This window comes from Gracilinanus agilis, chromosome 3, assembly GCF_016433145.1.
Source record: "Gracilinanus agilis isolate LMUSP501 chromosome 3, AgileGrace, whole genome shotgun sequence".
Classification (NCBI taxonomy): Eukaryota; Metazoa; Chordata; class Mammalia; order Didelphimorphia; family Didelphidae; genus Gracilinanus; species Gracilinanus agilis.
This window is the reverse complement of record NC_058132.1, coordinates 338,535,840-338,563,509: the sequence shown is the minus strand read 5'-3', so window position 1 is coordinate 338,563,509 and position 27,670 is coordinate 338,535,840. Positions and strand designations below refer to the sequence as shown.

Below are 27,670 nucleotides of genomic sequence, written 5' to 3'. Positions count from 1 at the left end.
AGAAGGAAAGAAGGAAGGAAGGAAGGAAGGAAGGAAGGAAGGAAGGAAGGAAGGAAGGAAGGAAGGAAGGAAGGAAAGAAGGAAGAAGAGAGAAAGAGAGGAAAGAAGGAAGAGAGAAAGAAAGAGGGGGAAGAAGGAAGGAAAAATAAAAAGATAGAAAGGAAGAGGTAATGGAAGGCAGAGTCAAAACTCTAAAAACTAATGATCAGATTAATTTATTAATACTGCTAGTTTTAATCCTTTACATTTTTCCAATGGAATATTTGCAGAATGTTATAAAATGTGTATAAATTTATTGTATATAACATATAAATATGATATATAATAATAAATAAAACCCTCCCATGTAGCATTGTTGTGAGAACCAAGTGAGATAATATTTGTAAAGCACTTAGCACAGTGCTGGGCACATGGTAAATCCTAGATAAATGTTAGCTATTATTACTTTACCCAGGATATTACAGAATGTTACAAAAAATTACCTCTCTTTTCTACTTAAATTTTGGAAGAATCAGTATCATCCCTTTTCCCAGTTTTCCATTCTAAAAAATCCCTAATTTCCTATCTTTGAAAAAAGAGGTTATTAACTGCATTTTACAGGAGGAAGGGAAATCCACATTCAAGAAGTCATGTTCTCATCTTTCAGCCTTTCAGTATGTTTTTATTGAAATATCTAGAAATTATATTTCATTTTCAAAGTATAAAAAAGAGGAACAAAGGGAGGGAAAGAGCATTTATTAAGTACCCATTATGTGTCAGGCATTATGTGAAGTATTTTACAACTCTTATCATACCGGATATTTATACAGATATACATCTTACTTCTGTTGCTTGTGTTATGGGCTAAATAAAGTAAGAAATGGGTTAATGTGATCCTTTAGGATTCTCCCCAGATATTAAAAGCTAAACTAGCAATTCTATCTGCCTTTCTCTCATCATTACACCTAACAAACTTTAACCCTATAACTTGGTTTAACTGGCATTCAGTTAGTAACATGGTCAAGTGGAAAAAGCTGAAGGTCAGGGAGGACAGAGTACAGTCTGTCACTCACTAGCTGTGTGACTCTGGGAAATTTGCTCAACCTAGTGAGGTTTCTTCAGCTATAAAATAAAATCATTCAATTGGATGATCTCTATACACCTTTTCTAGGTCTAGGAGCCTCTTGGAGTAATGGATTAGAGAACAAGATTTGTCCTGGCCTCTGACACATATTACTCAATCCTGGGTAAAGTAATTTAATCTCTCTGACCTTCAGCTTCCTCACTGTAAAAAGAAAGGGTTGAGACAAGTTGTTGGACAAAATGGCCTTTTGGGACCTTTTTAGATCTAAATCAAGGATCCAATGGGGCTAATGGCCTTTGGATGTGCTAACTGTTTAACTGAACTAAATCAGGAACCATTCTGAACATTTATGCACGCCGGGTAGATAATAGAAAATGCAAAGATTAAGACAATCAGAATTGAAGTCAGCTATGTGGCTCGGTGGATTGAGAGCCAGGCCTTGAGACAAGGGGGCCTTGAGTTCAAATATAACCTCAGACATTTCCTAACTATGTGACCCTGAGCAAGTCACTTAACCCACACTGCCTAGCCCTTATCACTCTTCTGCCTTGGAAACAATACTTCGTGTTGATTCTAAGATGAAGATGAGGGTTTTTTAAAAAATAAAAACAGAATAAAGAGGTTTTGTTGTTGTTGTTGTTGTTGTGTTTTTTTTTTAATCCAGATCAAAAGCTGTAACTTTCACCACAGTTTGGTTCAGCAAAATTCCAGATACCTACCGAAAAGGTACACTCTAATACCCAATAGAAAACTGTACTCCTTGAATATGTTTATTGCACTGTTCTAGCTCCCAGACTGTTAAAACACATAAAATGGCCCTTTCATCTTCTTGCTAGGTATTAAGCAAAACACAGTGGATTTGTTTAATCTCTTTCACTTCATTAAACTTGAGCTCCAAGTCCCTAAAGTCCTGGGGGCACCCTGTGATGTATAGCTCATTATAGCTCACACTTGCTACTTTTCTTTTACCTGGGGCGTTCTTAAAAACAGTGACTCCAAGGACCTGATTCCACTCAGAAAATTCTGGGAAACAAGGCGGATATTTAAACTTCTTACAAAAAGTTTTCCTACCTAACAAAGAAGATCGGAAAATTAAGTCACAGTTCCTTTTAAACGAGCCTTCTTGGAGGCTTTTTCCACTTCGTTTGTCTCTGTAACTTACTAGATGTGTGCCCTTGAGCAAGTCTCTAAACTAGGAACCTCAGCATCTTCATCTGGAGGGAAAAAAATTAGAGATGATAAAACTGGGGATTCTAACTTCCCAGGATTGTCTGTGAAGCCATGGGAGGGGTTGATCCTTTAGATCCTTGCCACAAATTTTCTTTTTTTTTCTAATTGCTATGAAATTTTATTTTTCATTACCTTAATCATTTTAAGTCAGTGCATTCAAATGACCAATTTCCTTTCATGCTATCATCAGAGTAAAACAAAAATCAATAGCTGCTTTTTCTTTCCCCTTGGAGAAAAGGGTGGATATAGTCAGTCATCACTCAGTCAAAAGGCACTTACTATGGGCCAGGCACGGTGCTGTGTGGGAGATACAAAAACAAGGAAGAGTAAAGATAAAAAAAGAAAGATAGTCTCTGCCCTCAAAAAATTTACATCCTAATAGGAGAAGACAACTAAAACAAAGGGTCCTTCAAAGGGGAAAGATTGGTAGTTCCTAGAGAGCAATGGTTCAAAGTCTAGATTCAGAGTACAGCTAGGACAGAGGATTGTTGGTATAGATCCCATTCCAAATATGGAGGCTCCAGGAGGAACTCCTCAATGGGTGATCTGCAGTGAAGTGATGTTCTAGGGTAGTGGTTCCCAAAATTTTTTGGCCTACCGCCCCCTTTCCAGAAAAAAATATTATTTAGCCCCCTGGAAATTAATTTTTTTTTATTTTAATAGCAATTAATAGGAAAGATAAATGCACCTGTGGCCATCACTGCTCCCCTGGATCGCTGCAGCACCCACTGGGGGGGCGGTGGCACCCACTTTGGGAATCACTGGTCTAGGGTAATAGATGAAGCATGGTGACAATGCCTAGAGAACTTGGTTCATAGACTCTTCCATTCCATCATCTTGCAGAGAAACAACTCGGTACCCAAAATCTTTGTTGGTTTTACCCAAAAGGTGCTTGGCACAAATTTTCGTGGACTTCCAATAGGTACGTCAGCCATTTTAAGGATTGATGGGAGTTACTTTTTAAATGATTCCTTTCCATTCTTTTCTAAATAATGCTCATATTGTATTGAGTTCCTTTTTTCAAAAAAAACAATCATATGATAGATGTCGATTTTTTCTTCCCCTTCAATTCCCTAGACACTGGCTCGAAGTGTTGCTACCAAGAATACCCTCAAAAATTCTATGGTTGACATTTAGTAAACATAACTAGTACACAGAGCACTCTATGAAATGCTGAAGAGACTCAAAGTCTATATATGATCCTAATGATGAATGTTATAGTTTAATAATGGACTAAGACACCCATACAGACACTTCTGAGATATAGCCAAAAAGAGAGTTATAAAATGAAAGGCTAGGAAAGGCCCATAGAAGAAACTTATTAAGAACCGTAGAGTACAGGGGCAGGTGGGTAACACAGTGGACAGAGTTAGACCTGGAGATGGGAGGTCTAGGGTTCAAATTTGGCCTCCAACACTTACTAGTTGTGTGATCCTGGGCAAGTCATTGCTAAAACAGAAGGTTAGCATTTTTTTAAAAAATTGTGGAGTTCAGAGAAGGGATCCTGGAAGAAGAAAAATTTGACCTCTGCTTTAAAAGACAAACAGAAATTCAACAGGCAAAGAGAGACAGGCAAGCATTTCTTCAGGCACAGAAAACAATCAAAGCAAACACAGGGGGCTTGTCTGGGAGACAGAGAGGATTCCAAGTTCAACTAAAGCACAAAAAACCTAAAAGACTAAATATGAAAAGACTAAAAAGGTAGGATGGCACAGATGGGGAAAGGCTTTGAATGACTGAGTAATTTGAACTTTCTTTGATAGACAAGAAGTCACTGAAAATGTTTGCCATGTATAATACAGCAGGGGCAGATATGTTCATATAAGAAAGAATATTCTGCTAGTGGTAAGGACAGATTGGAAGAAGAGAGTGGAAGCAGGAAGAAGGCGATCTGTATGCTAATTAGGGTCTGAAATTGAATGAGAACAATGGGAAGGGAAGCTGGGGGCAGATGTGAAAAATAAAGGGGTAGAATTGACAGCAACCGACAACCAGTTGTTTATGAAAGGTGAAGAAGAGGGGAGTGTTAAAGATGATCCCAAACACTGAAGACTTTTGTATTAGGATGGTAGTAGTGGGTATAAGAAAGAGGAGAAATATATATGAAATCGCTGAGCAAGGGAATAGACAGGAATTAATGGCTAGGAAAGGTGAGGAAAGGAAAGCAGTGAGGACATTTGTACTAGGATGGTAGTGGGATATAGGAAAGAGGAGAAATAGGTGAGACATCTTTAAGAAATAGAATCCACAGAAATGAGTAACTGGTTGACTATGACAGGTGAAGAAGAAGGAAGCATCAAAGATGCCTCCAGAATGACATCTACTCTCCCAAGTGGATGAATGGCGATGCCACAGACAAAAATAGTGAAGTCAGGAGGATCCGGTTTATAGCGAAGATAAACGAATGTAGTTTTGGACCTGGTGGGTATAAGATACCTACAGGACATTTAGAAAGAAAGGCTAGTCTAAAGTTCCTAAGAAAGAATGAAATTAGAGAAATAGATATAGGGGTCATCTGTATAGAAGTGGTATGAGGTAATGGAGGCATTGGGTACAGATAACTTTTTTTTAAACCTTTACCTTCCATCTTAGAATCAACACTGTGTATTGGTTCTAAGGCAGCAGAGCAGTAAGGGCTAGGCAATGGGGGTTAAGTGACTTGCCCAGGAAGTGTTGGAGTCTAGATTTGAACCCAGTACCTCCTGTCTTTAGATCTGGTTCCCAATCCACTGAGCCACCTGGCTGCTTGTACAGATAACTTTTTTCTCTTAACAGTGAAGAGAAGAAGAAAGATGATAGACTATAAGGGTCAAGGTCTGTACTCTGGACCAAAAAAAAAAAAAAAAAAAAAGACTGGGAAGAACTGAGTATATTTAGAGGAAGATGACAAAGAATCAACAGCAAGGGAAAGACTGAAGGAACGTGAGAGAGATAGAATGATTACTGGTACAAAGTCCAGGAGGAGAAAGGAGGGAATTAGATTAGGAGTAAAAGTAGAAGGATTAGTTTTAGTAAAGAATGCAGATGGTTCCATGATCAGCTCTGACCACATGACTGCCCCCTCATTCTACTATTCAACATACTCCAGTAGCTCCCCATCACCTCTAGGAACAGATGTAAAATCCTCTGTCCGGCACTCACATTCCTTCACAACCAGACCCCTTCCTTCTTTTCCAGGATTTCTTAACCAGACCTTATTTACCTCCTAGATTCTCTGTGATCCAGCAATATTGGCCTAAATATTCTATCTCCAGACTCTGGGTATTCTAATTGGCTGACTGCCATTGCCAACAAATGTCTCCCTCTTTATTACTATCTCCTGGCTTCCTGTGCTCCTTTAAATCCCAGGAAAAAAAATCCCTCCTTCTATAAGAAATCTTTCCTGATGCCTCTTCATGTTAGTCTCTTCTTTCCATTGATTATCTTCAATTTGTCCTGTTTATATAATTTGGACATGGTGGTTTTCATGTTATCACTCTCATTAGATTGTTAGTTCTTTAGAATCAGGAACTGTCTTTTGTATTTCTTTATATTCTCAGTGCCTAGCACATAGTAGGGTATTTAATAAATCCATATTGAATGAAATATGGAAGACATAAGAGAAAGTTTTGCTGACAAGTTTTGAAAAAATAAAGAACATTAAGAAGTTCATATCACATGGGTTCATAAGATCATAGGTTTCAATTTGAAAGGACCTTATGGGTCAGAGTTTACCCCCCTTCATTTAATTTTATTATTTTATTTTAAAATAGGTTTTAATGATTCATTGTTTTTACCTAATTACTAAATATATGTCCAACCTCCTCCACCACCAAAGTTGAAACAAATGTTCCTGGCAACAAAGAAAAACAAAGTAAAAAAAAACTGATACATTTGGCCCATAATGATACAAAACTGACCCATCTAACAACATATGCAACTTCCTCATTTTGTAGTCCTTACTTTCTCTGATAATAAAAGGGACAGGATGCTTTGATATCTGCTCTAAGGGACCATTATTGGTTTTATACTTACTCAGTTTGGTTCCCTTTCCGGCATCTTTTTAATTACATAGTTGCAGTCATTGTGCCCATTTCTCTTGCATTACCCTTTGTTTCAAACTGTCCCAGTTCATAGAAATCATCCCACGATTCCCTGAATTCTGCATACTCTTCATTTCTTCATTATTGTATTCTGCTTTACTCATAAAATAATGTTAATAGCTAGCACTAATATACCCCTTTAAGATGTGCAAAATACTTCTCAAATATTACTTCACAATAACTCTCTGAGGGAGGTACTACTGTCTTCCTTTAATTTATATTCCTCTTATTATTAATTAATTGAATGCTGTTTTCAAAAAGCCATTGATATTTTACCACTCCACTGAAAATTATTCATGTCTTTTGACACATCCCTTGGCTCTTCGTTTCATATTTGTATGTGTGTATGTGAATATTTCTCTATGTATTCATGTATATATGCTCATAAATATATATAATAGATGTCAGTGATATTGATGAAAATATTTTTCCCATTCTATAGCCTCTCTTGTTAATCTATCTGCATTAATTTTGCCTATGCAAACAATCCCTTCATATTACAAATGAGAAGTCTGAGGCCCAGATAGGTTAAGTAATTTGGTAGAATCACACAAATAGTAAGTTTTTCAGGTAGTATTCAAACCAAAGTCTTCCTTACTCCAAGTCATTGGTACCTTTTCTACAACTTAAGATAAGTCTTAAATCCCTGAAAGGCTAAACAATTTGTCCAAAGTCATATAGCCAGAACCTGAACCCAGTTCTTGGTTCCAAAGGACAGCTCTCTGGTCCCTCTACACACCATGCTTCAAGATACAAATACAAAAGCAAAGTAAGTCCCTGATTTCAAGGAGTTTAAATTCTATGGAAAGAACTACACAAAGAAAGGGAAATGCATATGTACAATATATATAAAGGAAAATACCAGGTAATAGAAAAAGCAGAAGGCGAGAAGAAACAGAAAGTCCTAAGGAGGGATTCAGGAAAAGCATCTCCTAGAACAAGGGTTGGCAACATATGGCTCTCGAGCCATATCTGGCTCTTTTGAGGGCATAAAGTCATAAAGTCAATTTTTTTTTCAGGCGCTGTTACAGGAGCGCGCACTGTGAGCACTGTACGGCTCTCACGAAATTACATTTTAAAAAATGTGGCGTTTATGGCTCTCACAGCCAAAAAGGTTGCCGACCCTGTCCTAGAAGGCAGTGATTGGAGCAAGACCTTGAAGGGAAAAAAGGATTCTAAGTGGAGGAGGAAAGTGATTCTTAGGTATGAATTGCAGCCTTATACAAAGACATCTGTGCAAACACTGTCTTTGTATTACAAATGAAGACACTAAAGCCCAGCCAGGTTAAGTGCTTTGTCAGAATTACACAAACAGCAAGCTTTGTTTTTTAAAAACTTTACTTTCCATCTTATTTGAATTTGGGACCTCCTATCTCTAATCACTAAGCCATCTAACCACCTCTCAACCAGTGATGCCAGACCTTTTAGAAATGGAGTATTGGACCCTATCTCCATCCCTCAGACTCAGTGCCCTGCCCCCCTCAGTGCCATGCATGACCACCACCACCCCTTACCCCACACAGGGGAGGAAGCACTCCCATTGGGTTGCTGGGTGAAGGGGGCAACTGAAGGGAGGAATGTCCTCAGTGAATGTAGAGATGGGGAGGAGAGTGGCTGGAGTGCTCTGCTCCCCTCCAGCCCTGCCACCTGTGAGCCACCCACCTTACCCCCGTGTGCTTCCATTGACTGCTGGGCAGAGGGGCAGGGGATATGGGGAGGGGAGCAGCTCTGCCAGAGTCCCTCTGCCTTTCTAGTAAGGAACTGGGGGGGGGGGGGGGGGCGCTGAGGGAGGGCAGCCTCATGCTCAACTTTGCCACCCATGCCATAGATTTGCCATCACTGTCCTAAATCATATTTATTTATTGTTTTAACCCTTACCTTCCATCTTAGAAGCAATACTACGTACTAGTTCCAAGGCAGAAAAGAGGTAAGGGCTAGACAATAGGGGATAAGTGACTTGCCCAGCTAGGAAGTGTCTGGGATCACATTTGAAGCCAGGATTTCCCATCTCTGATCCACTGAGCCACCTACTTGCCTCTAAACAGGAAGATTTTTAGGCAGAATTTAAACTTAGGTCTTCCTGACTCCAGGTCATTGATAGATGGAGTAAATTTGCTAGAGGTGTAAAGTTTGGGTATTATGCATCTCTCAATTGGATTACTAGGTTCTGAAGGTCATTCTCTATAAATATGCAAATGAACAACTTTCAGAACTCAGAAAAAGAGCAGCTGTTTTAAATTCAAAGATAATAAGAACCAATTTACGATGTTTGTACTCTGATAGAGAGCCAATGTAACTATTACTAACATTCACTAGCATTCCACATCCAGATATTAGAACATTATGTGCCAAGAAGGTAATCCCACAAGTTCAAATTTGCTAGTCTCTGAATATGAGGTTCAACAAAGGGTTCTGGCCCTAAGTTCTTAAATCAAGAGCATACCAAGTGAAATGAAAGCACATTCCTAAAGGCAAAGAAACTATAAAACCAAAGAGCAACTAGGAATGAGTAGTACCTCCTTTGTCCCTAAATTGTGAATGATCAGCTTGAAGATTTGCTTTGAAAGGGACAGAGAAGGGGGAATAGAGGAAAGGAGGAGTTGGCGTTCTCTGACCAAGCCCCTTTAGGGGAAGTAGCTAGGTAGTAAGGTAGAGAGAGCACTGAGCATGGAGATCTGAGTTCAAATCCACTCTTGTCTATTTACTAGTCAGGCAAGTTCCTTCACCTCTCTATCTGTTTCCTTGTTTTACAAATTAGGATAATACTAACTTCCCAGGGTTCTGGTGATGATCAAATGAGATATATGTAAAGTGCTTTGCAAGCCTCACCACACCATCTATATAAAAAAGCTCTGCTTATTTAATGGCAAAACCTTCGGTCGTCTTCCCATTCCTACCTCTTTGGAACACCAAGCACATTTTGGGTTGATGAGCAGACACTCTTCACAGGAGGTGGCACTCCCACTTGTACAGATGTTGAGACCTTCAAAGAGAGAAAAACAAAAAGAGGTAATGGTGTCAGTGAGTTCCAAGCTATCACCTTAATGATGAAGGTTTTGAGTTGAAGGCTATATACCCTTGTCAGACCATTTGTTCCGTTGAAAGGACCCAAAATTGTCTCTCTTTCTCCCTTGCTCTTTGACAGCAATTTCAAAAATATTCATTGGATCATTATCACGTCTTGTCACCACATCTCTATGTCACATTCTTATTCCTAACATAAAAAATTTATTTACCTGTTTTCAAATAGGTACCCAAGCCTTCGAAACACAGAAGCACTGAGTAGAAAGGAAGAAAAAAAAATGCCACTCATTTTTGGCTAGAATCTACAGCATGTTAAGAAACGATCTGAGGAGCTTTTGGTCTTTTGAAAATAATTACTGCACTAAAATCTGGGTGCATGTTTCCTTTTCCTTTTTTTAAAGAGAAGAAATTTATTTTTTTCTCCCTCCTCTTCCCATTCAGTAGGAAAAGAAAAATATCGTCTCATCTGAGATTTAAACTGAGTCAAAGTCCTGACTCTGCTGATCTATTAATAATACGACTAAATAAAAAGCATTTGGTCTGGCACTCAAAGTCTTAGGTTCTAGTCCCAGTTCAGCCACTAACTAGCTGTGTGACCACAGACAAGTCACCTCCCCTCACTGGCCTCAATTTCCTCATCTATAAAATGGGGAAAACGGTAACCTATGCAATGTACCTTATCCCAGGGTAGTGGTTAGGATCCAATGTAAGAAGGGATGGGAATGGATTTTGTAAACTATGAAGCTCCACGCCAGGCCAGGAGTTGGGAGGACCTGGGTTCGACTTTGGCCTCAGACACTTCATGACTGGGTACAAATCACTTAGCCCTGATTGCCTAGCCTTTACCACTCTTCTGTGTTAGAAATGATACTAAAACAGAAAGTAAGAGTTTAAAAAAAAACAATCACGAAGCTCCATACAAATAAATGTCATTAGTAGGGATCTGCAATAATACTATTTTTGGGAAAGACCTGTGATTTCCATTTACATAGTACAATCCCCCTACCAATGCAGAACATAGACAGCCATGCAGCATATAACCTTAAGAGAGCTGTTTTGAGAAGCTGAGAGATGACATGATTTGCCAAGAGTTCTAGCCAATACATGTCAGAGTCAGGTCTTTTAACCCAGGACTTCCAAACTCTGAGGCCAGCTCTCTATCCACTGTTCCATGCTGCTTTGCACTTTTATGACTATTATTGATATAATGGCTAGAGACATAGCTTCAAAACCCTGAAGACCTGGGTTCAAATCCTGCCTATGACAAATAATAATCAAAATCTAACATTTATATAGCATTTACTGTGTGCCAGCCACTGTGCTAAGTACTTAATCATCATTATCTCATTTGATCCTCACAATAACGTGTTGGATGGGTGCTGCTATTATCTCTATTTTACAGATGAGGAAAGTGAGGCAAACAGTGGTTAAGAAGGAGTAGCAGCCATCATTAATGTAGTGTGTACCTGGTATTATGCTAAGTACTTTACAGTTATCTCATTTGATCTTCACAACAGCCCTGGGAGATAGGTGCTATTATTATCATCCCTGTTTTACAAATGAGGAAACTAAGGCAAATTGTGGTTAAGTGACTTTCCCAGGATCACACAGCCAGTAAGTGTCTGAAGCTGTCATTTGAACTCATATTCTCCCAGTTCCAGACCCAGCACTCTATCCACTGAGCCACCTAACTAGCCCTGCATATATTGGTTGGGCAACACTGGATGGTTACTTAACTCCTCAGTGTTCTAGACCAGTGATGGGCAAACTTTTTAAAGAGGGGGCCAAAGGAAAGGAAATGCTCATCTGTCAGTCTGTTTCTAAGGCAACTCTTTCGAAGTTTCATTGTATTGTATCCTACTCATTGTATTTGTCAGATTAGGAATAATGTTGCATGGCCAGATAGAACATTTCAGGGTGCCACATCTGGCCACACAGACCGTAGTTTGCCCATCACTGTTCTAGACAATTGTCTAATAAAGAAGAGAAGTTGCTGAATTGTACTGGAAAAAGGAGTTTCTTCCCTTAGGAAGTCCTTATGTAGTCCTTATCCATCATCATCATCATCATCATCATCAACATCATCATCTGTTATACTAAAGTATTTTGTTGTTTTTGTTTTTAACCATCCAGAAGTTTATACCAAAGAGTATGTTGTCATTAGAACTTCCTGAAAGAGGAATACTATAGATCTCAAATTAAATAGAGTGGCTATGCTGGTATTTACTATCACAGAATTTTATTTTATTTGCATTTTAGATTTTTTAAATATTTTTCAGTGTTTATATGATTCATTTTCTTTCCTTCCCCTCTTCCCTTCCCCCTCCCAGAGCTGACAAGCAATTCCACAAATTTTTTGTACATTTTTGCAATAGAGCAATCTTTTTAAACCAAAAGCCCAACTCATATATTCATATAAACAAATGATGTGATAAGTGATGCGTTTTTCTTCTGTGTTTCTACTCCCACAGTTCTTTCTCTTAATGTGTATAGCGTTCTTTCTTATAAGTCCCTTGGGGATGTCCTGGATCATTGTATTGCTACTAGTAAAAGTCCATTACATTGGATAGTTCCACGTTTTGCTTTCTGTTTACAATGTTCTCTTGGTTCTGCTCTATTTCACTTTGCATCAGTTCACTGAGATTCTTCCAGATCATGTGGAAATCCTCCAGTTCATCATTCCTTACAGCACAATAGTATTCCATCACCATCAGATACCATAATTTGTTCAGCCATTCCCCAATCAGTGGACACCCCCTCATTTTCCCATTTTTTGCCACCACAATGAGCATAGCTTTATCACAGAATTTTAGAGTTGGAATGGTCTTGGAAGACTTGAGAATATGGATGACCACACCAAATTGTTCCCAAGTCTCATCAATATTTCCAATCTGTTTCTATTCTAGAAATTCTGCCAAGCTATTTTGCTTATTTGGGGATTCTCTGCTCTCTAAACACATTGACCTTTGAGACAGTGGGACATTTGATTGGCTGGATGAGTCACCCAGAACCACAGTATATGTTTTCAAAGAAAGGAAATAAGGAATAAAAGCTGGATCCCCAGAAAGTCACACTAGGTTACCAAAATAGGAAGTAGTAAAAACACACTATCATCACATTTACTTTTCTATTACACACAGTGATTTCCTATCTCTACTTCAACTTAAACACTTTTTTTTTCAATGCTTTAAGGCTCTCAGGTTTATTATAAGCCATAATCTTTAAACCAAAAAAAAGTGCAACCCTGGCAACGAAGTCAGACTGGAAAAATCAGCATATTTTCAGGTAGAAGCCCTGATAGATTTTAACCTTGGTTCAGCTACTAATTACCATAGATAAATCATTCTTCCCTGGCCTATGTTTCCTCACTTACAAGTAGAAAAGCACTGGATTAAGTGATTTCTAAGGCCCTCACCAGCTTTAAATCTATGATAAGTATCTGAATTAGCTAAGCCTTATTAGATTTCTCTTCAATAATTCACCATATTGGGGACCAGCTAGCTGGCTCAGTTGATAAAGAGCAAAGCCTGCAGTCAATAGACTTGAATTCAAATCAAGCCTCTGACACTTCCTAGCTCTGTGATCCTGGGTAAGTCATTTAAACCTGTTTGCCTCAGTTTCTTCATCTGTAAAATGAGCTGAAGAAAGAAGAAAGAAGAAAACACTCTCCAGTATTTTTGCCAAGAAAACCCCAAATGGGGTCACAGAGTTAGGCACGACTGAAACAATTGATCAACAAAAAGCCAGACAAGCCCTTGAATTTTCTTTAAAAGAGTTCTTACCTCCATCATTCCTTTCCAACTATCATACAATGATTACCTGATGACTGCAATAGTCTCAACTTCAAATGGCTTCTGCAATTCATTTGCAATGGAATGGAAAAAGGGCTGATTGGTGCTGGTATCAGAGGACCCATGTTCAAACCCTGCCCCTGATGCATGCTGCCTGTGTGACCTTGGGCAAGTTACTTAACCTCAATGGGCCTTGGTTTCCTCAAATATCAAATAAGGGGTTTGGGCTACATGGCCTCTGAGGTTGCCTCCAGCTCTAGATCTAGAATCCTACGACTTTCATCTCCTGATTTTTCTTCTAAAAGATTGTTAATGTAGTCATATTTCTAAATGATGAATAGATTGTGTCTCCAGGGAGAGTCAAGTTGCAGATCTCCGTCCAGGGCTTCTGAACTCCTTTTGTGCCATGGACCCCTGTGGAGGTCTGGTGAAGCCTGTGGACCCCTCTCAAAATCATGTTTTTAAATGCATAAAATAAAATGCTTAGGATCACAAAGGAAATCCTTTATATTGAAATGAAGTTAGGAAAATACTTTTTTTTTAAACAATTTCACAGAAGGTTAAGAATTCCTGCACTCCTTTTGGATTCTAGTGTTGAAATCTTCCATTAAAAACAAAACAAAGCAAAACAAAAACAACATTCTCTGCAAGAACCTCTGCCAATTAGAGATTCATTTGGATTAACATTCCTACTTTTAGAATTAAAATATTCCCTAGGATGATTATATTAATCAGCCCATCAAAAATGAATGTAAAGAAAGGGCAGCAAGGTGGCTTAGTGGATCAAGAGCCAGGTCCACAGAGTTAGGAGGTCCTGAGTTCAAATGTGCCTCAGATTTTCCTAGCTATATGACCCTAGTCAAGTCACTTAAACTCAGTTGCCTAGCCCCTGTAACACTCTTTTGACTTGGAAACAATACTTAGTATTCTTTCTAAGACAGAAGGTAAAGGTTTTTTTTTAAAAATGAATATAAAGAAAAATGAGGATCTTTAAAGAAGTACTGCTATAGCTAAGTTCTAAATTCTTTTTTTTTTTTGGCACATTCTTGAAATAATATAACATGACTTATTATTTTTATTTTGTTTTTTGACAATGAGTCAGTCATCTAACATCCATTTTCTCATGCATAAAATGGAAAGAATAATACTTACAACAATGTACCTCATGGACTAGGTACATAGGAAACACTTGGACAACTCTAAGCACTTACTTAAGGGTGAGTTCTTATACCAGCATAATAGCATGAGCTCTTTGCTCTTTAGGCAGGCCAGTTTGTTCATCCTCCAGGCCCATGAACAAGTTTTACTTAGTACTCCGGATTCTTTGCTTTTACTCTGATTTGGAATCAGAGAAATTGGGTTCAAATCATGGCACTGCCCTTTTCTTGTCCTGTGACATTGGGTAAGTCACTTAACCTTTCTGGGTCTCAATTTCCTCAACTGTAAATTGAGAGTTGGATGAGATGATGTTTCAACATCCTTCTGGCTCTAAATCTATAAACCCACAATCTTTTTTTCTCACAGAGATGCTATTTCCTCCCTTCTCTGACTCTCCAAATCCTACCAGTTTTTGAGAAGATCTCATCATCCCAAAACCTCTCCTGACTACTCCAACCTCAGTTCACTTTTCACTTAAATCCTACAGCATTTGTAAATAATTTAGCGTTAACTACGTGGGGTGGAGGGTGAGGTCCAGACCAGTGATTCCATTGGTAGAGGGAACTCATTACAGAGAAAGTTCTTCTACCAATATAGACTTGCAAATTATAGTCTTAGAGTTATCCAGATCATTAAATGGAAGTTAAAAAATTTGCCCAGTGTCAAAAAACCAACATGGGTCATAGGTTGGACTTTGAATGAATGGATGGATGGATGGATAACTGACTGGATAGATGAATGGATGAACAGATTTTTTAAAACATTTATTAAGTGCTTACACTGTGCCAAGATCTGGCGATACAAATACAAAGCACTTTCAGACTGCCTTCCATATACTCCATATATATATCTTATATGTACCTAATTATTTAGGTGGTACCTCTCGCTCTAGAGAAGTCAGAACCAAATGAGGGGGGAAATTGTAATAAACATCAGAGAAGATACAAAGAATAAGGCAGCTCCCTTCCCTAAACATTCATCCCATGCAGTAGCCTTTATTAAATACTGTGGGAAAATTCTTGGAATTATAAATATGATTCCTGCCATAAGAGAGCTTAAAACCCCAAAGAGAGGTTAAAAAAGACAAGAAGTATAAATTTTACATTTCATAAAAAATGCCTTTTATTTCAGGAAAAGATTTCTCAAGAGCTACAAACAAGGGAGTTTTCTACTTTCGAGGGGGGAGCTATGTTATTACTGTCTGCTTTGAAGACCGGTTTTTCCCTTGGGAACAATGACGTCTGTCCTCAGGAGAACTTTATAAACTTCACTAAAACTTGTTATTCTGCCTTAATGGTGACATGTAACATGTTTATGTGGACTTCTATAAACTTACGCCTCAACAAGCCAGAACTCTCCTGAATTCACAATGTCATTCTAACTTGAATCTTTCTTGATCAAAGAACATACTAGCAGGAGGAAGGGTCAAGGGCAGCTGGGTAGCACAGTGGACAAAGAACAAGGCTTGGAGTTGCGAGGACCTGGGCTAAGATCTGGCCTCAGACACTTCCTAGCTGTGCGATCCTGGGCCAGTCACTTATTCTCATTTGCCTAGCCCTTGTCCTGTCTGAGAGCTGTTACTTAGACAGAAAGTAAGAATTTCTTTTAAAAATTGAAGAAATTTCACCATGAGTCTTCCCTTAAGCACCGGGATTGTTAGGTCCCCTTTCCACCAATCTGGAGACCACAAACCCAGGGGAAGTATCCAAAATTCTAGATCTAGATCTGTAAGTTCCCAAGACAGGGCAGCCACCCAGCAAATTGGACTGGGAGGAGCAGGAGATAGTTAGCAACTAGGATTCAACAACCTGTCAGTCCTAAACTTTTGTTCAGAAAGGGAGTGGTGATAATGACTATGTAATTGTGTTACTGCCTTTTAGCAGAGGAGCAAAGTAGGTCTTTAATGAAGAAAAACATCTAGTGCTGTGTTTCAACAAGTAAAAGGAAAACAAATCTTCCTTCAGACTCAACAAGAACAGTTTGCTATAGTGGATGATTCTGGTAAAGACAGAGTGTTGGACCTTGGTTTCACAAAGACTTGTGTTTGAATCTTGCTTAGCTACACACTGAGCAATGTGATTCTGGGCAAGTCACTTCACTTCTATAAAGTAAAGGGCTCTGATCTAGGTTGACCTCTAAAGTTTCTTCCAGCTCTCAATCTATTCTCCTGCAAATAACAAAACTTATTAAGGAAAGATTGTACAAAACACTGTCCTAGACACTGGGGCGAACTCATTCCTGTCTTCATGGGAATTAGATACAAATCTGTGATTTTGTTGTTTAATTGTTACAGTAGTGCCTCTTCTAGATCCCACTGGGGAATTTCTTGGCAAAGATACTGGAGTGATTTTTCTTCTCCATTTCCTTCTCCAGCTTATTTTACAGACGAGAAAATTGAGGTAAATAGGGTTAATTGACTTACCCACCAGGGTCACACAGCTAATAAGTATTTGAGGCCAGATTTGAACTCAGAAAGATAAGTCTTCCTAACTCCAGGAATAGAGCTCTATGCACAATGATGCAACCTAACTTCTTCATTAGGCCCAAATAAAGAAAAACAAAATGCAAAATCCTAGGATAAATACATTCATGAGAGGCAAGATACTGAATGAGATTCCAACTGGGGGAGGAGAAAGATCATTACTACTCCAAACACTGGAGACAAGTCAATTCACCCTCTGGACCTCAGTTTCTTCCTCTGAAATATTAAGAATTAGACTAAATAACCAAAAAGTACCTTCCAACTTTATATCTATGACCCTGTGATGCTATGCTGATGATAATGGTAGATAAGTGAACCTTTTAGAGGGACAGGAGCTATGAGAAATACCCTTAGGCTCAAGTAGAGATGGGGAGGGGAACTGCCTAGACCCACGTCCCACGTCCCACTGGTTTTCTAGTAATGAACTCTGGAGAACTCTGTACTGGGGCTACAGTAGGCATGCCCACAGAGAAGGCTATGAGTGCCCCCTCTGGAACATGTGCTATAGGTTCACCACCACAGTGATAGACTATAGCCTACAAGCATGAAAAAAAAAAGTCTCTCTTTCTGACCCCTTGAGGGCAGGGACCATTAATTATTTCCTAGTTTTCATGTATTTAGCATGCTTTGAATACATTTGTTTGCATGTTGTCTCTCCCATTAGATTGTAAGATCCTTAAAAGCAGGACCTGTCTTTTGCCTTTTTTTTTTCGTAGCCCTAACACAGCACAATTTCTGATAAGTAGTAAGCACTTTTTTTTTTAAAGCCTTACCCTCTGCCTTAGAAATATTGACTCTAGTAGGAAGGGCTCTGAAATTGGAGTTAAGTGACTTGCCCAGAGTCACAAAGCTAGAAAGTGACTGGGGTCATAATTGAACCCAGGACTTCCTGTGTCACTGAGCCACGTAATAGCTTCCATAGCAGTCACTTAATAAATGTTTATTGAATTGAATTTCATTCTTTTAAACATCTCCAATGACTGACTTAAAGTAGGAACTTAGCAAATGCTTGATTGATAGAAACAAAAAAAAAACACTAGACCACAAAGTTCCATAAGACATTCTGCCAGTTTCTGGAAGGAAATTAGAGGACAGCCAAGTGTTTTTTTTGTTTTTTTGGTTTTTTTTTAATCTATTTCTGGTTTCTTCTGCCCATCCCAACCCCCACCTCCTCTAAATCTTTAGCTTCTAGATAAGATTGAGGAGAATCACAATAGCTCTATCTTTGACTACGGCACAAGAAATATCTCATCTTAATCCCACTATCAGTGCTGATCTGCACTCACCCGGTATTACCCATAAGATAGCTATGATAATGGTCAAATGAGTGGAGTGGGAGGGGGACAAGTAGGACTAGTGTCTCCACCTCCCATAAATCACATGTGCCAATGTTTGCCTCACCCCTGCACACTCACTTAACCCAAACCCACAGCCCACACAACCATGATCCTTTCCCGATTTTGTGTTTTTGTTGTGGTTCAGTCATTTCAGTTGTAGGTGACTCTTTGTGACTCCCTTAGGATTTTCCTGAGAAAGATATTAAGAGTGGTTTGCTATTTTCTTCACCAACTAACTTTCCATATGAGGAAACAGGGGCAAACGGGGATAAGTTACTTGCCTAGAGTCACCCAGCTAATAAGTGTCTGAAACCAGATTTGAACTCAGAGAGATGAGTCTTCCTGATTCCGGGGCTGCTGCTCTACCCATGTGTCACCTAGCTTCCCCTACTTAGTTCTACTGCTCAAGTAACATCTTCTCTTCATTCCCACTACTGGTGCTGATTTGCACTTGCCCTGTATGACCCGTAAGGTAGCTGTGATGATGGTCAATTGAGTGAAGAGGTTTGGGGGCAAACAGGACCAGCATCCCCACTTGGCTAATCACATATGCCAAAGTTAGCCTCAAGCCCGCACACCCACAGCCTGCCCAACAGCAAACCTTGCCCAATGTTGCACATTGAAGGGGAAAGAAACCCCAGGGTTTTCACCAAAGTGGAGGAGAGGCCTGAAACAAACAGGGCCAATAAATAAACAGCTCCTTTATATTTATAAAAGCCATTAATCCATTTCCAAGAGGGGGTTGACGGGGTGGGGGAGGGTGAAGGGGACAAACCACACCAAGACACCAGTTCCCAAAGTCCTGAACCCCAGCCAACAGATAAATGCCTTTGCAGAGATCTCCCCTCCTATTAGCCCAGATACAGACGGATCCATTCTGAAGGGCTGGTATTGTCTACGAACTGGGTGACTGTCCCAAGTTATTAATATATTTGAGCCCTCAGGAGAATATTTCCATGACCAGTCTGAAGAAGAAAAATTAGCTCCTGTGGCAAACAAGTACAAAGGGCCCATTGCCAAGTTCTGTAGATATTTTATTCTCAGTTGCCTCAATAGCTAAATCAGCATGGAGGACAAGCCAGAGAGGAATACTAATCAGAATTAATTAGCCCCTTCCCTCTTCTGCCACAAAATCCTTTATAGAATTCCTCAGTTCAGGGGCAACTGAGTTAAAATGTAAACCCAAAGAGCAAACAGAAGTCCGGTCATGTCTAATCCTGGCACTAGGCTAGCCGAAGAGAGAATGCAGACTTACCACCAATTCTCAACTTTCTCACTGTCCTATGTATGGAAAACGTGGAGAGGGGGAAGGGAGCTGTCAAAAAGAGTCTAGTACAGTAAAGGAATGAATGGGCTTTCCCAAACTCTGGGAAATTGAATTCTTAGGGTGTTCACTAAGAAAACAGGCATATCGAATTTGTTTTTAAAAATAAAATAATTGAGGGTCACAGAGCTCTTTAAAGTTTTCAAAGCATTTTAAATGAATTCTCTCATTAGGGGACCATGTTTTGGGGGATGGACCTGTGATTTAATTAGCTTAAGGAAATCCCAGTAAATAAACTCCTTCTAACTATGAAAATCAGAACTTCTAAATTTAGGATTTTAGAGCACTGCCTGCAACACTGAAAGGTTAAGTGACTTGCCTAGGGTCACAGAACCAGGATGTGTCAGAGATGGGACTTGAATCCAAGTGTTTCTAACTCTGTGGCTAGGTCTTTCTCTATTAACTCTCGCCTTTTCTTTCCCTTTCCCACAGTCACAGAGCTAAGGGTCAGAGATAAGGCTATGCTGGCAAATATTTAACAACCAGCTCTTCAAAAATGCAATGACGTACTTTTTTGTAACCCTTAACTTTCATATTGGAATCAATACTAAGTATTAGTTCCATGGCAGAAGAGCAATAAGGGCTAGACTATCGGGTTTAAGTAACTTGTGCAGGGTCATACGGCTAAGGAATGTCTGAGGACTATCCCATCTCTAGGCCTGGCTCTCAATCCACTGAGCCACCTACCTGCCCCCCCAATGACACAATTTAAAATGTAATCTGCATTATAAACATTTTCTCTATAGCTGTCTTAAATCTAAACTATCAACAACAAATCAAACCTTGATTTATAGCTCTTGCCACACAACACATCTCTGGTCAGAAGGACTTGAACTCATGTCTTTACAATTCCAAATCTAATCTTGCCAGTGCATCATAGGTCTGGTCAAAGAGATCTGAACTCAGGTCTTCCTGACTCCAAGTCTAACAGAAGTGTCTCAGCAATAGAGTTTCACTAACCCAAGTCCTGTTTCCAAGAAATTTCATTTTGCTAAATGGCTTAGATAAGGCAAGGTCTTCAAGGGTTGCTGAGGTGGCCATTACAAAGGAAAGGGATACTCCTGGAGGTGAAATTCTTTAAAAGATTTAAGAATTTGTTCCTGATCTTCAACTAAAATAAAATACCATGATCCTGAGTTGGACAGTTAAGAACCAAAGCTAGAAGGAGAGAATGGAGGAAGGTTTCAGAAATTCAATCCTTCCCAGCATGACTTTCACTAAGCTTGGGAGCCAGAAGACCTGGGATCGTAGATTAGCCACTATACTTACTAGTTACATCATATAAGCCATTCATCTTCTCTAGGGCTCAGTTTTCCTCATCTGTAAAACAGGATTAATAATCCCTGTAATATCTGCTTCATAAGATTTTGCAGAGAAAGTATTTTGTAAATTGAAAAAGAGCATATAAATGTGAGCCATTTCTTAGAAATGCCTGGCCCTGGCCCTGTTGTGCTGTTTCTCTCTGATCTACAATTAGATCTTCCCTTTCAAACATAGTTCTTATTAGGAAGCCAGGAAAAAGGCTTCAGAAAGCACTTGTGCTACTTTTAAAAGGGGGGAGGGGCTGAAGGTGAAGAGGATAGGAGGAATGTAGGTAGAAAAAAAGGCTTCTTTACATTATTGAGAAATGAGGAGAAATAAAATTGGAGCCCTCCCAAGACAGCACGATGCAATGGAAAACTATTAGCTCAAGTGTCAGGAAGCCTCTGTTTCAGTCTTCACCCTGCCAGTTACCACCTGCGTGACTTTGGATAAATCACTTAGCCTTTTTTCAGCCCAGTTTCCTCATCTGGAAAATGAAAGGGCTGAACTAGGTGACTTCAGAGTTTCCTTACAGTTCAAAATCTATAACCTGTCTAACTATGACCAAATCTCAATCCCTCCTTTGAAATCTCAAAGCATGTAGTGCTTTGCTTGGGTAGGATATATTATATTCTAGTTTTTAGTATAGTTAAGATCTCTGGGAATCATTATTCTTCATCTGAGGTTCAAGTTTCATATAGCATTCTGTGCAGCCTGCTAGAGAGACTTGATACTAAAACCTAGGACTTAAGTTAAACATCAGACTGGGCAACAAGGCTCGAAACACTGGGATCTGGGCTTTGATTTCTCCCTTAGTCGCTAACTAGCTCAAGAATCTGGGGCCAGTGACTTAAATTACTTTGCCTTTTAGTTGTTCAGTCATTTTTTTCGTTGTGTCTGACTCTTCAGGATCCCATTTGAGATTTTCTTGACAAAGATCCTGAAGTGATTTACCATTTTCTTCTCCAGATCATTTTACAGATGAGAAAACTGAGTCAAATAGGGTTAGGTGACTGGCTCAGGGTCAGACAGCTAGTAAGTGTCAAGAATAGATTTGAACTCAGAGTCCTACAAACTTACACAGTTATTATCTTTGTACTCCATCTCTCCCTCAGCAGTTATTGCACTAGTTTATCCAGAGTAGTCCCTAAATATTTGGTGAATGGAGTAAATGAATATCTTTCAAGGTCCTTTTCAGCTCTACATTTCTGGAAACTCCAATCCACTAAGAGAAAGATAACTACTCTGAAGAAAGACAAACTTCCCGTTATCTGAGTCCTCATTCCTTCTAGATGCAGACTAAGTACTTTTGAAGGAGAGGGGTAGAGGGGGAATGACAGATAACTGGGGAGCTCAGTAATGAGGAAAGAGAAAACCGCAAAAAAAAAGGTAACTGAAGCACATTAATAGAGAACTTTCTACTATTTTTCACCCTAAGCTCTGCTTTGTGCAGTAGTAAGGTCTAATCAATATCGTTTTCTCCCGGTGGGAAGAGAAAATCCATATTTCCCCCTTAAAGCTTTGCTATATTAGACCTGGAGGGCAAGTTAGAGGTTGTTTAGTTATAGCTCTGGGATATTTACTTCGATGAAGGCAAACTTGTTACTATATTTTAAAAAGCTCTCTCTGCTTCTCTGTCCTGACCCCCACACACACACACACCCTCATTCTCACCCTTCACTCCCAGCCCCCATCTCCCCTAATACTTATCCCACAGAAAATACCTCGTTTAAATAAATTTCAGGAGTAAAAGAATGGGGGAGGAGATAACATCATCCCTTCAGGCTTCTAGGAATGATTCTGTGGACAAGTGACAACTTGCTAACAATGCACAGAGAATTAAACTCCCCCAAATCCCTAGGGAACCCGGGTATGTTTCTGTGTGTGTCGGTGGATGCTTATTATTCTTTCTCTTCCCTAGCAATATGGGGGGTGGGAGAGAATGGGGAGAGAAACCACCGCATCGGACAAAAGTTGTTTGCCCATCAGTTTAATAACGTTAAGAGGTCGTTTTTCTAGGGCTTCGCCATGAAAGGGACAATTCTTACCCCAAGCTAAAAGGTCATAAAAGGGTGTCCCTCAATTGGGGAATAGCTGAACAAATTGTGGTATATGATGGTGATGGAATACTATTGTGCTACAGGAAATGATGAACCTGAAGATTTAAAAGGTCCTAAAGTCAGAGCCCTTAAATTCTCTGGGGAGAGTTTGGGGATAGTGGAAAAGGAAACAGCAGGGTCTGGGTTCAGGCCTCTTCTCTGACCCAGAACAAGTCATGGTGTGACTGGCTCTCTGAAAGGCCCAGAACAAGTCACTTAACTTTTCAGCGCCCGCCCCCAGGCAGAATCATCTAGGACAGAAAGGTCCAGAGCAGAAGCAGGAGTTTTCCGGGGTTCCTGCCACCAATGAAATCACAGGGAAAATCACCAAAAACAACACACAGTCATGCACACACACCCTTCCAAAGTCAGACTAAACGGGAGCTCCTCCTGATTCCCTTAGAGTAGTCTCCAGGATTGGGATTAGAGATGAGAAGTGTATATAGACAACTGGAGAGTGGCTACTCTAAACCCTGGGGCTTCTCGGAGCTGAACACAGACCAGGTAGCTGGGCATAGGTAGCGTGGCCTGGGATCTGGGTCCTATTTGGCGAAGCTCGGAGCTTCCCTATCAGTAAAAACGAAGGGAGATGGGTCGAATTACCTCCAGGTCCCTTCCAGATCGGGCATTCAAAGATTCTTGGCTTTTGCCAAGGGACACAAACCCCTGCCCGAGTTTACAGACTCCGCCCTCTAGTTCACAAGGAAAACTCAGTCTTCTGGCAATAAGCTTTCCCCTGGCCAAGGACATCGTCCGCATGGCTCGCACACTCCCCCAAAGCTCTGCCCACATCCATCCACTGAGCTTCTTTTGTGCCCTAGGGTATGGAGAAGCCCAGCTCCAGTCCTCCGGCTCACTCTCCCTCCTCCGCCTCAGTGGGCACCTCCGAGCACACACCGCAGGCTCAGTCAACAGATGAAGTCGCTGTTTACGCAGGAAGGGAAGGCTCCTCCAGAGGCGGGGAGGGCGGAGAGGAAAGCCAGGACAACATCCACTCCGGCGGGGGCTGCGCAGCAGGGCTGGAACTAAGTTCTGCATGCTAGATAAGTGGCATGCAATTCAAACCCTTTACCCGCCCCCACCCTTCCACCTAAAGGCAAAAAGAAGATGCCCTTAGTCCCAGAACCTCTTCTCCTTCCCTACTTATTCTTTAATCTCTCTCCCGGGACTCCCAGGGCCCGAGTTCGGTCCTGCAAAGTTCCTGCTAGCAGTTCCTCGGATACAGCTAAGACTTACCTAGGCTCTGGGGCAAGAGGGTGCAGAACACTAGGAGGCAGGAGGAAAGAGACCACAGCCTTCGGAACATGGTGAGGGGTGTGAGGGAGCCGATCCGGGGCTCCCGGCTCCCGGGGCCCGACTGGGCTAAGCTAGGCTAGGGATGGATCCAGTGAGGAGACGCCAACCACGCTGAAAGCCCCGGACGCGCTCTCACCCCAGGAGCTGAAGAGCCAAGCTACGCTTGCCCGCGGAACTGAGGGATCGGGACTGAGCTGCCAGAGTCGAAGTGCAGAGGACCAGTCCAGGGAGACGAAGCCTCATTCCCGCCACGCGGGACCCTGCGAACTCGCAGTCCCCACCGAGGCAGAGGAGGGGGAAGGGTGCTGCCGCCGCCTCTGCCGCCGCTGCTGCTGTGATTGCAATGGCCCGGGCTCAGCTGCTACCATCCCTTCCGAAGGCTGCCCTATTGCATGGGGGGCACCAACTACCGCACTGCTCACTCCGTCCCGCCGCGCCGCCGTCGCCCACCTCTCAACTCTGGCGGGGCAAGAGAGTGGAGTCTATAATCCCGCAGGCTATTCCGGCTCAGTCTTCTCCAGCAGGCCCGGGCCTGGCTCAGAGCAGGGACCCTGCGGGGAGTAGTGGTGGGTGGGCTGGCTCTGCACCCCGGGACCCAACTTCTCTAGCTGCAGGACCAACTCTATCCCCGCAGCTCCCTCGCGCGCCAGCACACTCTTCTACCCTTTTTTGCTTTGGCTTGTCTTCTCTCCTCCCCTTCCCTCCCCTTCCTCTCTCCCTCCCTCCTAGCCGGCCAGCCGGCCAGCCTCCCCCGCCAGCTAGCCTAGTCCGATTTCCTCCCCTCCCTTTCTCCTCTGCTCTCCCTCCTCCCCTACTTTTCCCTCTGCTGGCCCCGCCTGAGCTGACACTTAGCCAGCTAAGTGCAAGGCGGGGCGAGCTCAGCAACCCAACCCACCCGGCTCAGCCCAGCAGCGCGGGTGGGAAACTTACCATGAGATCCTCCCTTACCTGCAGTCCCCGCACAAACACGCTTTCAAAAACTCGATGCCCTTTGTTTTCCCAACACATCAATTTCTAAAGAGATCCCTTCGCCCCTCCCCCGCCCAACAAGCTACCCCAAGTAACAATCCTATGTAAAAGAAAGGGGGCGGGAGATCACATCCATTCCTCCCCAGCCTCCCCACTTCTGCAATGAAGAGGACTCTTCTCCAGGGTCAACTTGGGTTATTATACAAATATACACCATTCGGTTTTATTTTATTGTAAAATGTGTTTTAAACAAACTTGAGGAGGGCATTAGAACCCCAAAGTTAAATTCAAAGTTAGTTTGTCCAACCACCTTATTGCTAGGATAGGGAAGGTTTACAGTTGTATTTGCAAGGTCAGATTACATTGCTTTTTACCAAAGATGCTGGCAATGCTTCCAGATCAAAGAACTTCACTGCAATGATATTCACAATATTTTACGGTTAGATCCAATTTCTGCACCTGAGCACATGTAACAACTTGAGGTAAATTTCATGGACTCAATAAAATCAGGGGATCAACAGATCAATGAGGATTTGTCTAAGGCCTGTCCCATGACAGGTGATAGATTGATTCAGCTACAGCTTCTGAACACAATCATGTGCTGCTCATTGAAGCAAACACGAGGCTGTGTTATCTGATCTCTTTTCCAGTAGAGGAAACTGGGGTTCTAAGGAAAATCGGATAGTAAATTTTAGTGCTGAGTTCCAAGCAAGTGAAGAGCTTAAAAAAAAAAAAAAACCAACCCCTTACCTGTTTAAGAATCAATACTGTGTATTGGTTCTAAGGCAGAAAAAGCAGTTAGAGCTGGGTAATGGGGGTCAAGTGATTTGCCCAGGGTCACACAGAAGATATGAACCCAAGACCTCCCATCTCTGAGCCTGGTTCTCAATCCACTGAGCCACCTACCTGCTCCCACAAAGTAATCTTTTGCTCTATACCACAACACCTAAGGCATGATTATAAAGTAATAAGAGGGGGCAGCTGGGTAGCTCAGTGGATTGAGAGCCAGGCCTAGAGACGGGAGGTCCTAGGTTCAAATCCGGCCTCAGACACTTCCCAGCTGTGTGACCCTGGGCAAGTCACTTGACCCCCATTGCCTACCCTTACCACTCTTCCACCTATAAGTCAATACACAGAAGTTAAGGGTTTAAAAAAAATGTAAAAAAAAAAATAAAGTAATAAGAGCACCATTTTCCAATGGCTTGTGAATTCATTTCCTTGGTTTTCTAGTTCAAGACTGCAATTATCCTGTTGTTGTTGTTGTTGTTGTTGTTGTTTTCATTTTGCCATCTGCTCATTCAACACTGTATATAATGAGCCCCCTGTACTTCACTGGCCTCTCTCTACCTCTTTCATCTCCTTCCTTGAGTTTCCACTTGATGACACCAAACGTTTGAACATGGCAGTGCATAAACTCACTCATTCCTCTGCTTAGGCTTCCCCTACTTAAATAAAAACAAAAACCAACAAACTTTCTCAATCTACCATCTCCTAAGTTATTAACCTGTCTCATCTCTCAAATCCTGTTAGTTTTCTTTGTCTAAACCTCCCTACCTTTTATTATTCTTGTCTCTGTATATGTCTTATTGTTCAGTCATTTTCCAGCCAAGTCTGACTCTTCATGAATCCAATTGGGGTTTTCTTGGCAAAGATCCTGGAATAGTTTGCCATTTTTTTCTCCAGCTCATTTGACAGTTGAGGAAACTTGGGCAAATAGAGCTAAGTTACTTACCCAGGGTCACAAAGTAGGTATCTGAGATTGGATTTGAGCTCAGGAAGATGAGTCTTCCTGACTTCAGCTACAGCTCTCTATCTACTTTAACACCTAATTGCCTCTCTATATGTGTGTCATATTTCCCCATTTCCAATAGAACAGCTAGGTGGTGCTGTATGACTCTGGGCATATCACTTATCTCTGTTTGCCTCAATTTCCTCATCTGTAAAATGAGCTAGAGAAGGAAATGACAAAACATTCCAGTATCTTTGCCAAGAAAACCCCAAATGGGATCACAAAAACTTGGACACAACTCAGCAACAACAACACAAACCTCAATAGGAATGTATGATCCTTGAGAGCAAGCCAAGACCTTTTATCCTTGAATCCCCAGCACCTGGCACAGTGCCTTGCACATAGTAAGCTTGTGGTAATTGAATTTTCCTCCGTCTTCTAAAAAAAGGAAGTCTATATTCATTTCCTATACTCCCTCGCTATTCAATGACCCTATAACCCTTTACGACTTGACTTCTGACTCACTGCTTAACTGAAATTGCTCTCAAAGGTCACCAATAACCTCTTACTAAGGTCGTAGGCCATTATTTAGTCTTCATCCTCAAACCTGCCATTCCTGACAGTTAACTACTCAGTTCTTGAGACTTTTCCTTTGGATTTCCTGACATATTTCTTTTTAGCTCTGCTCTAGTCTTCCTAACATCTCAGCTTCCTGAACTGAATAAACAAATGTTTAACATGTGTAACACACAGTCTCTGAACTCAATTTCTCAAACCCCAACTT

General features: G+C 41.1%; 1 protein-coding gene across 1 annotated transcript in view; it reads right to left on the bottom strand.

Moving 5' to 3' along the window:
* ITGB5 (integrin subunit beta 5) overlaps positions 1 to 24,363 on the bottom strand; it is a 201,803-nt gene extending 177,440 nt beyond the window's left edge. Inside the window, exons 1-2 of the mRNA XM_044670031.1 lie at positions 24,129 to 24,363; positions 9,273 to 9,358 (exon numbers count right to left, since the gene is read on the bottom strand). Coding sequence (XP_044525966.1) covers positions 9,273 to 9,358; positions 24,129 to 24,198 — 156 coding nt within the window. The 5' untranslated portion in view covers positions 24,199 to 24,363. The remainder of the gene's footprint in view (positions 1 to 9,272; positions 9,359 to 24,128) is intronic.
* Positions 24,364 to 27,670: the final 3,307 nt, after the last annotated feature.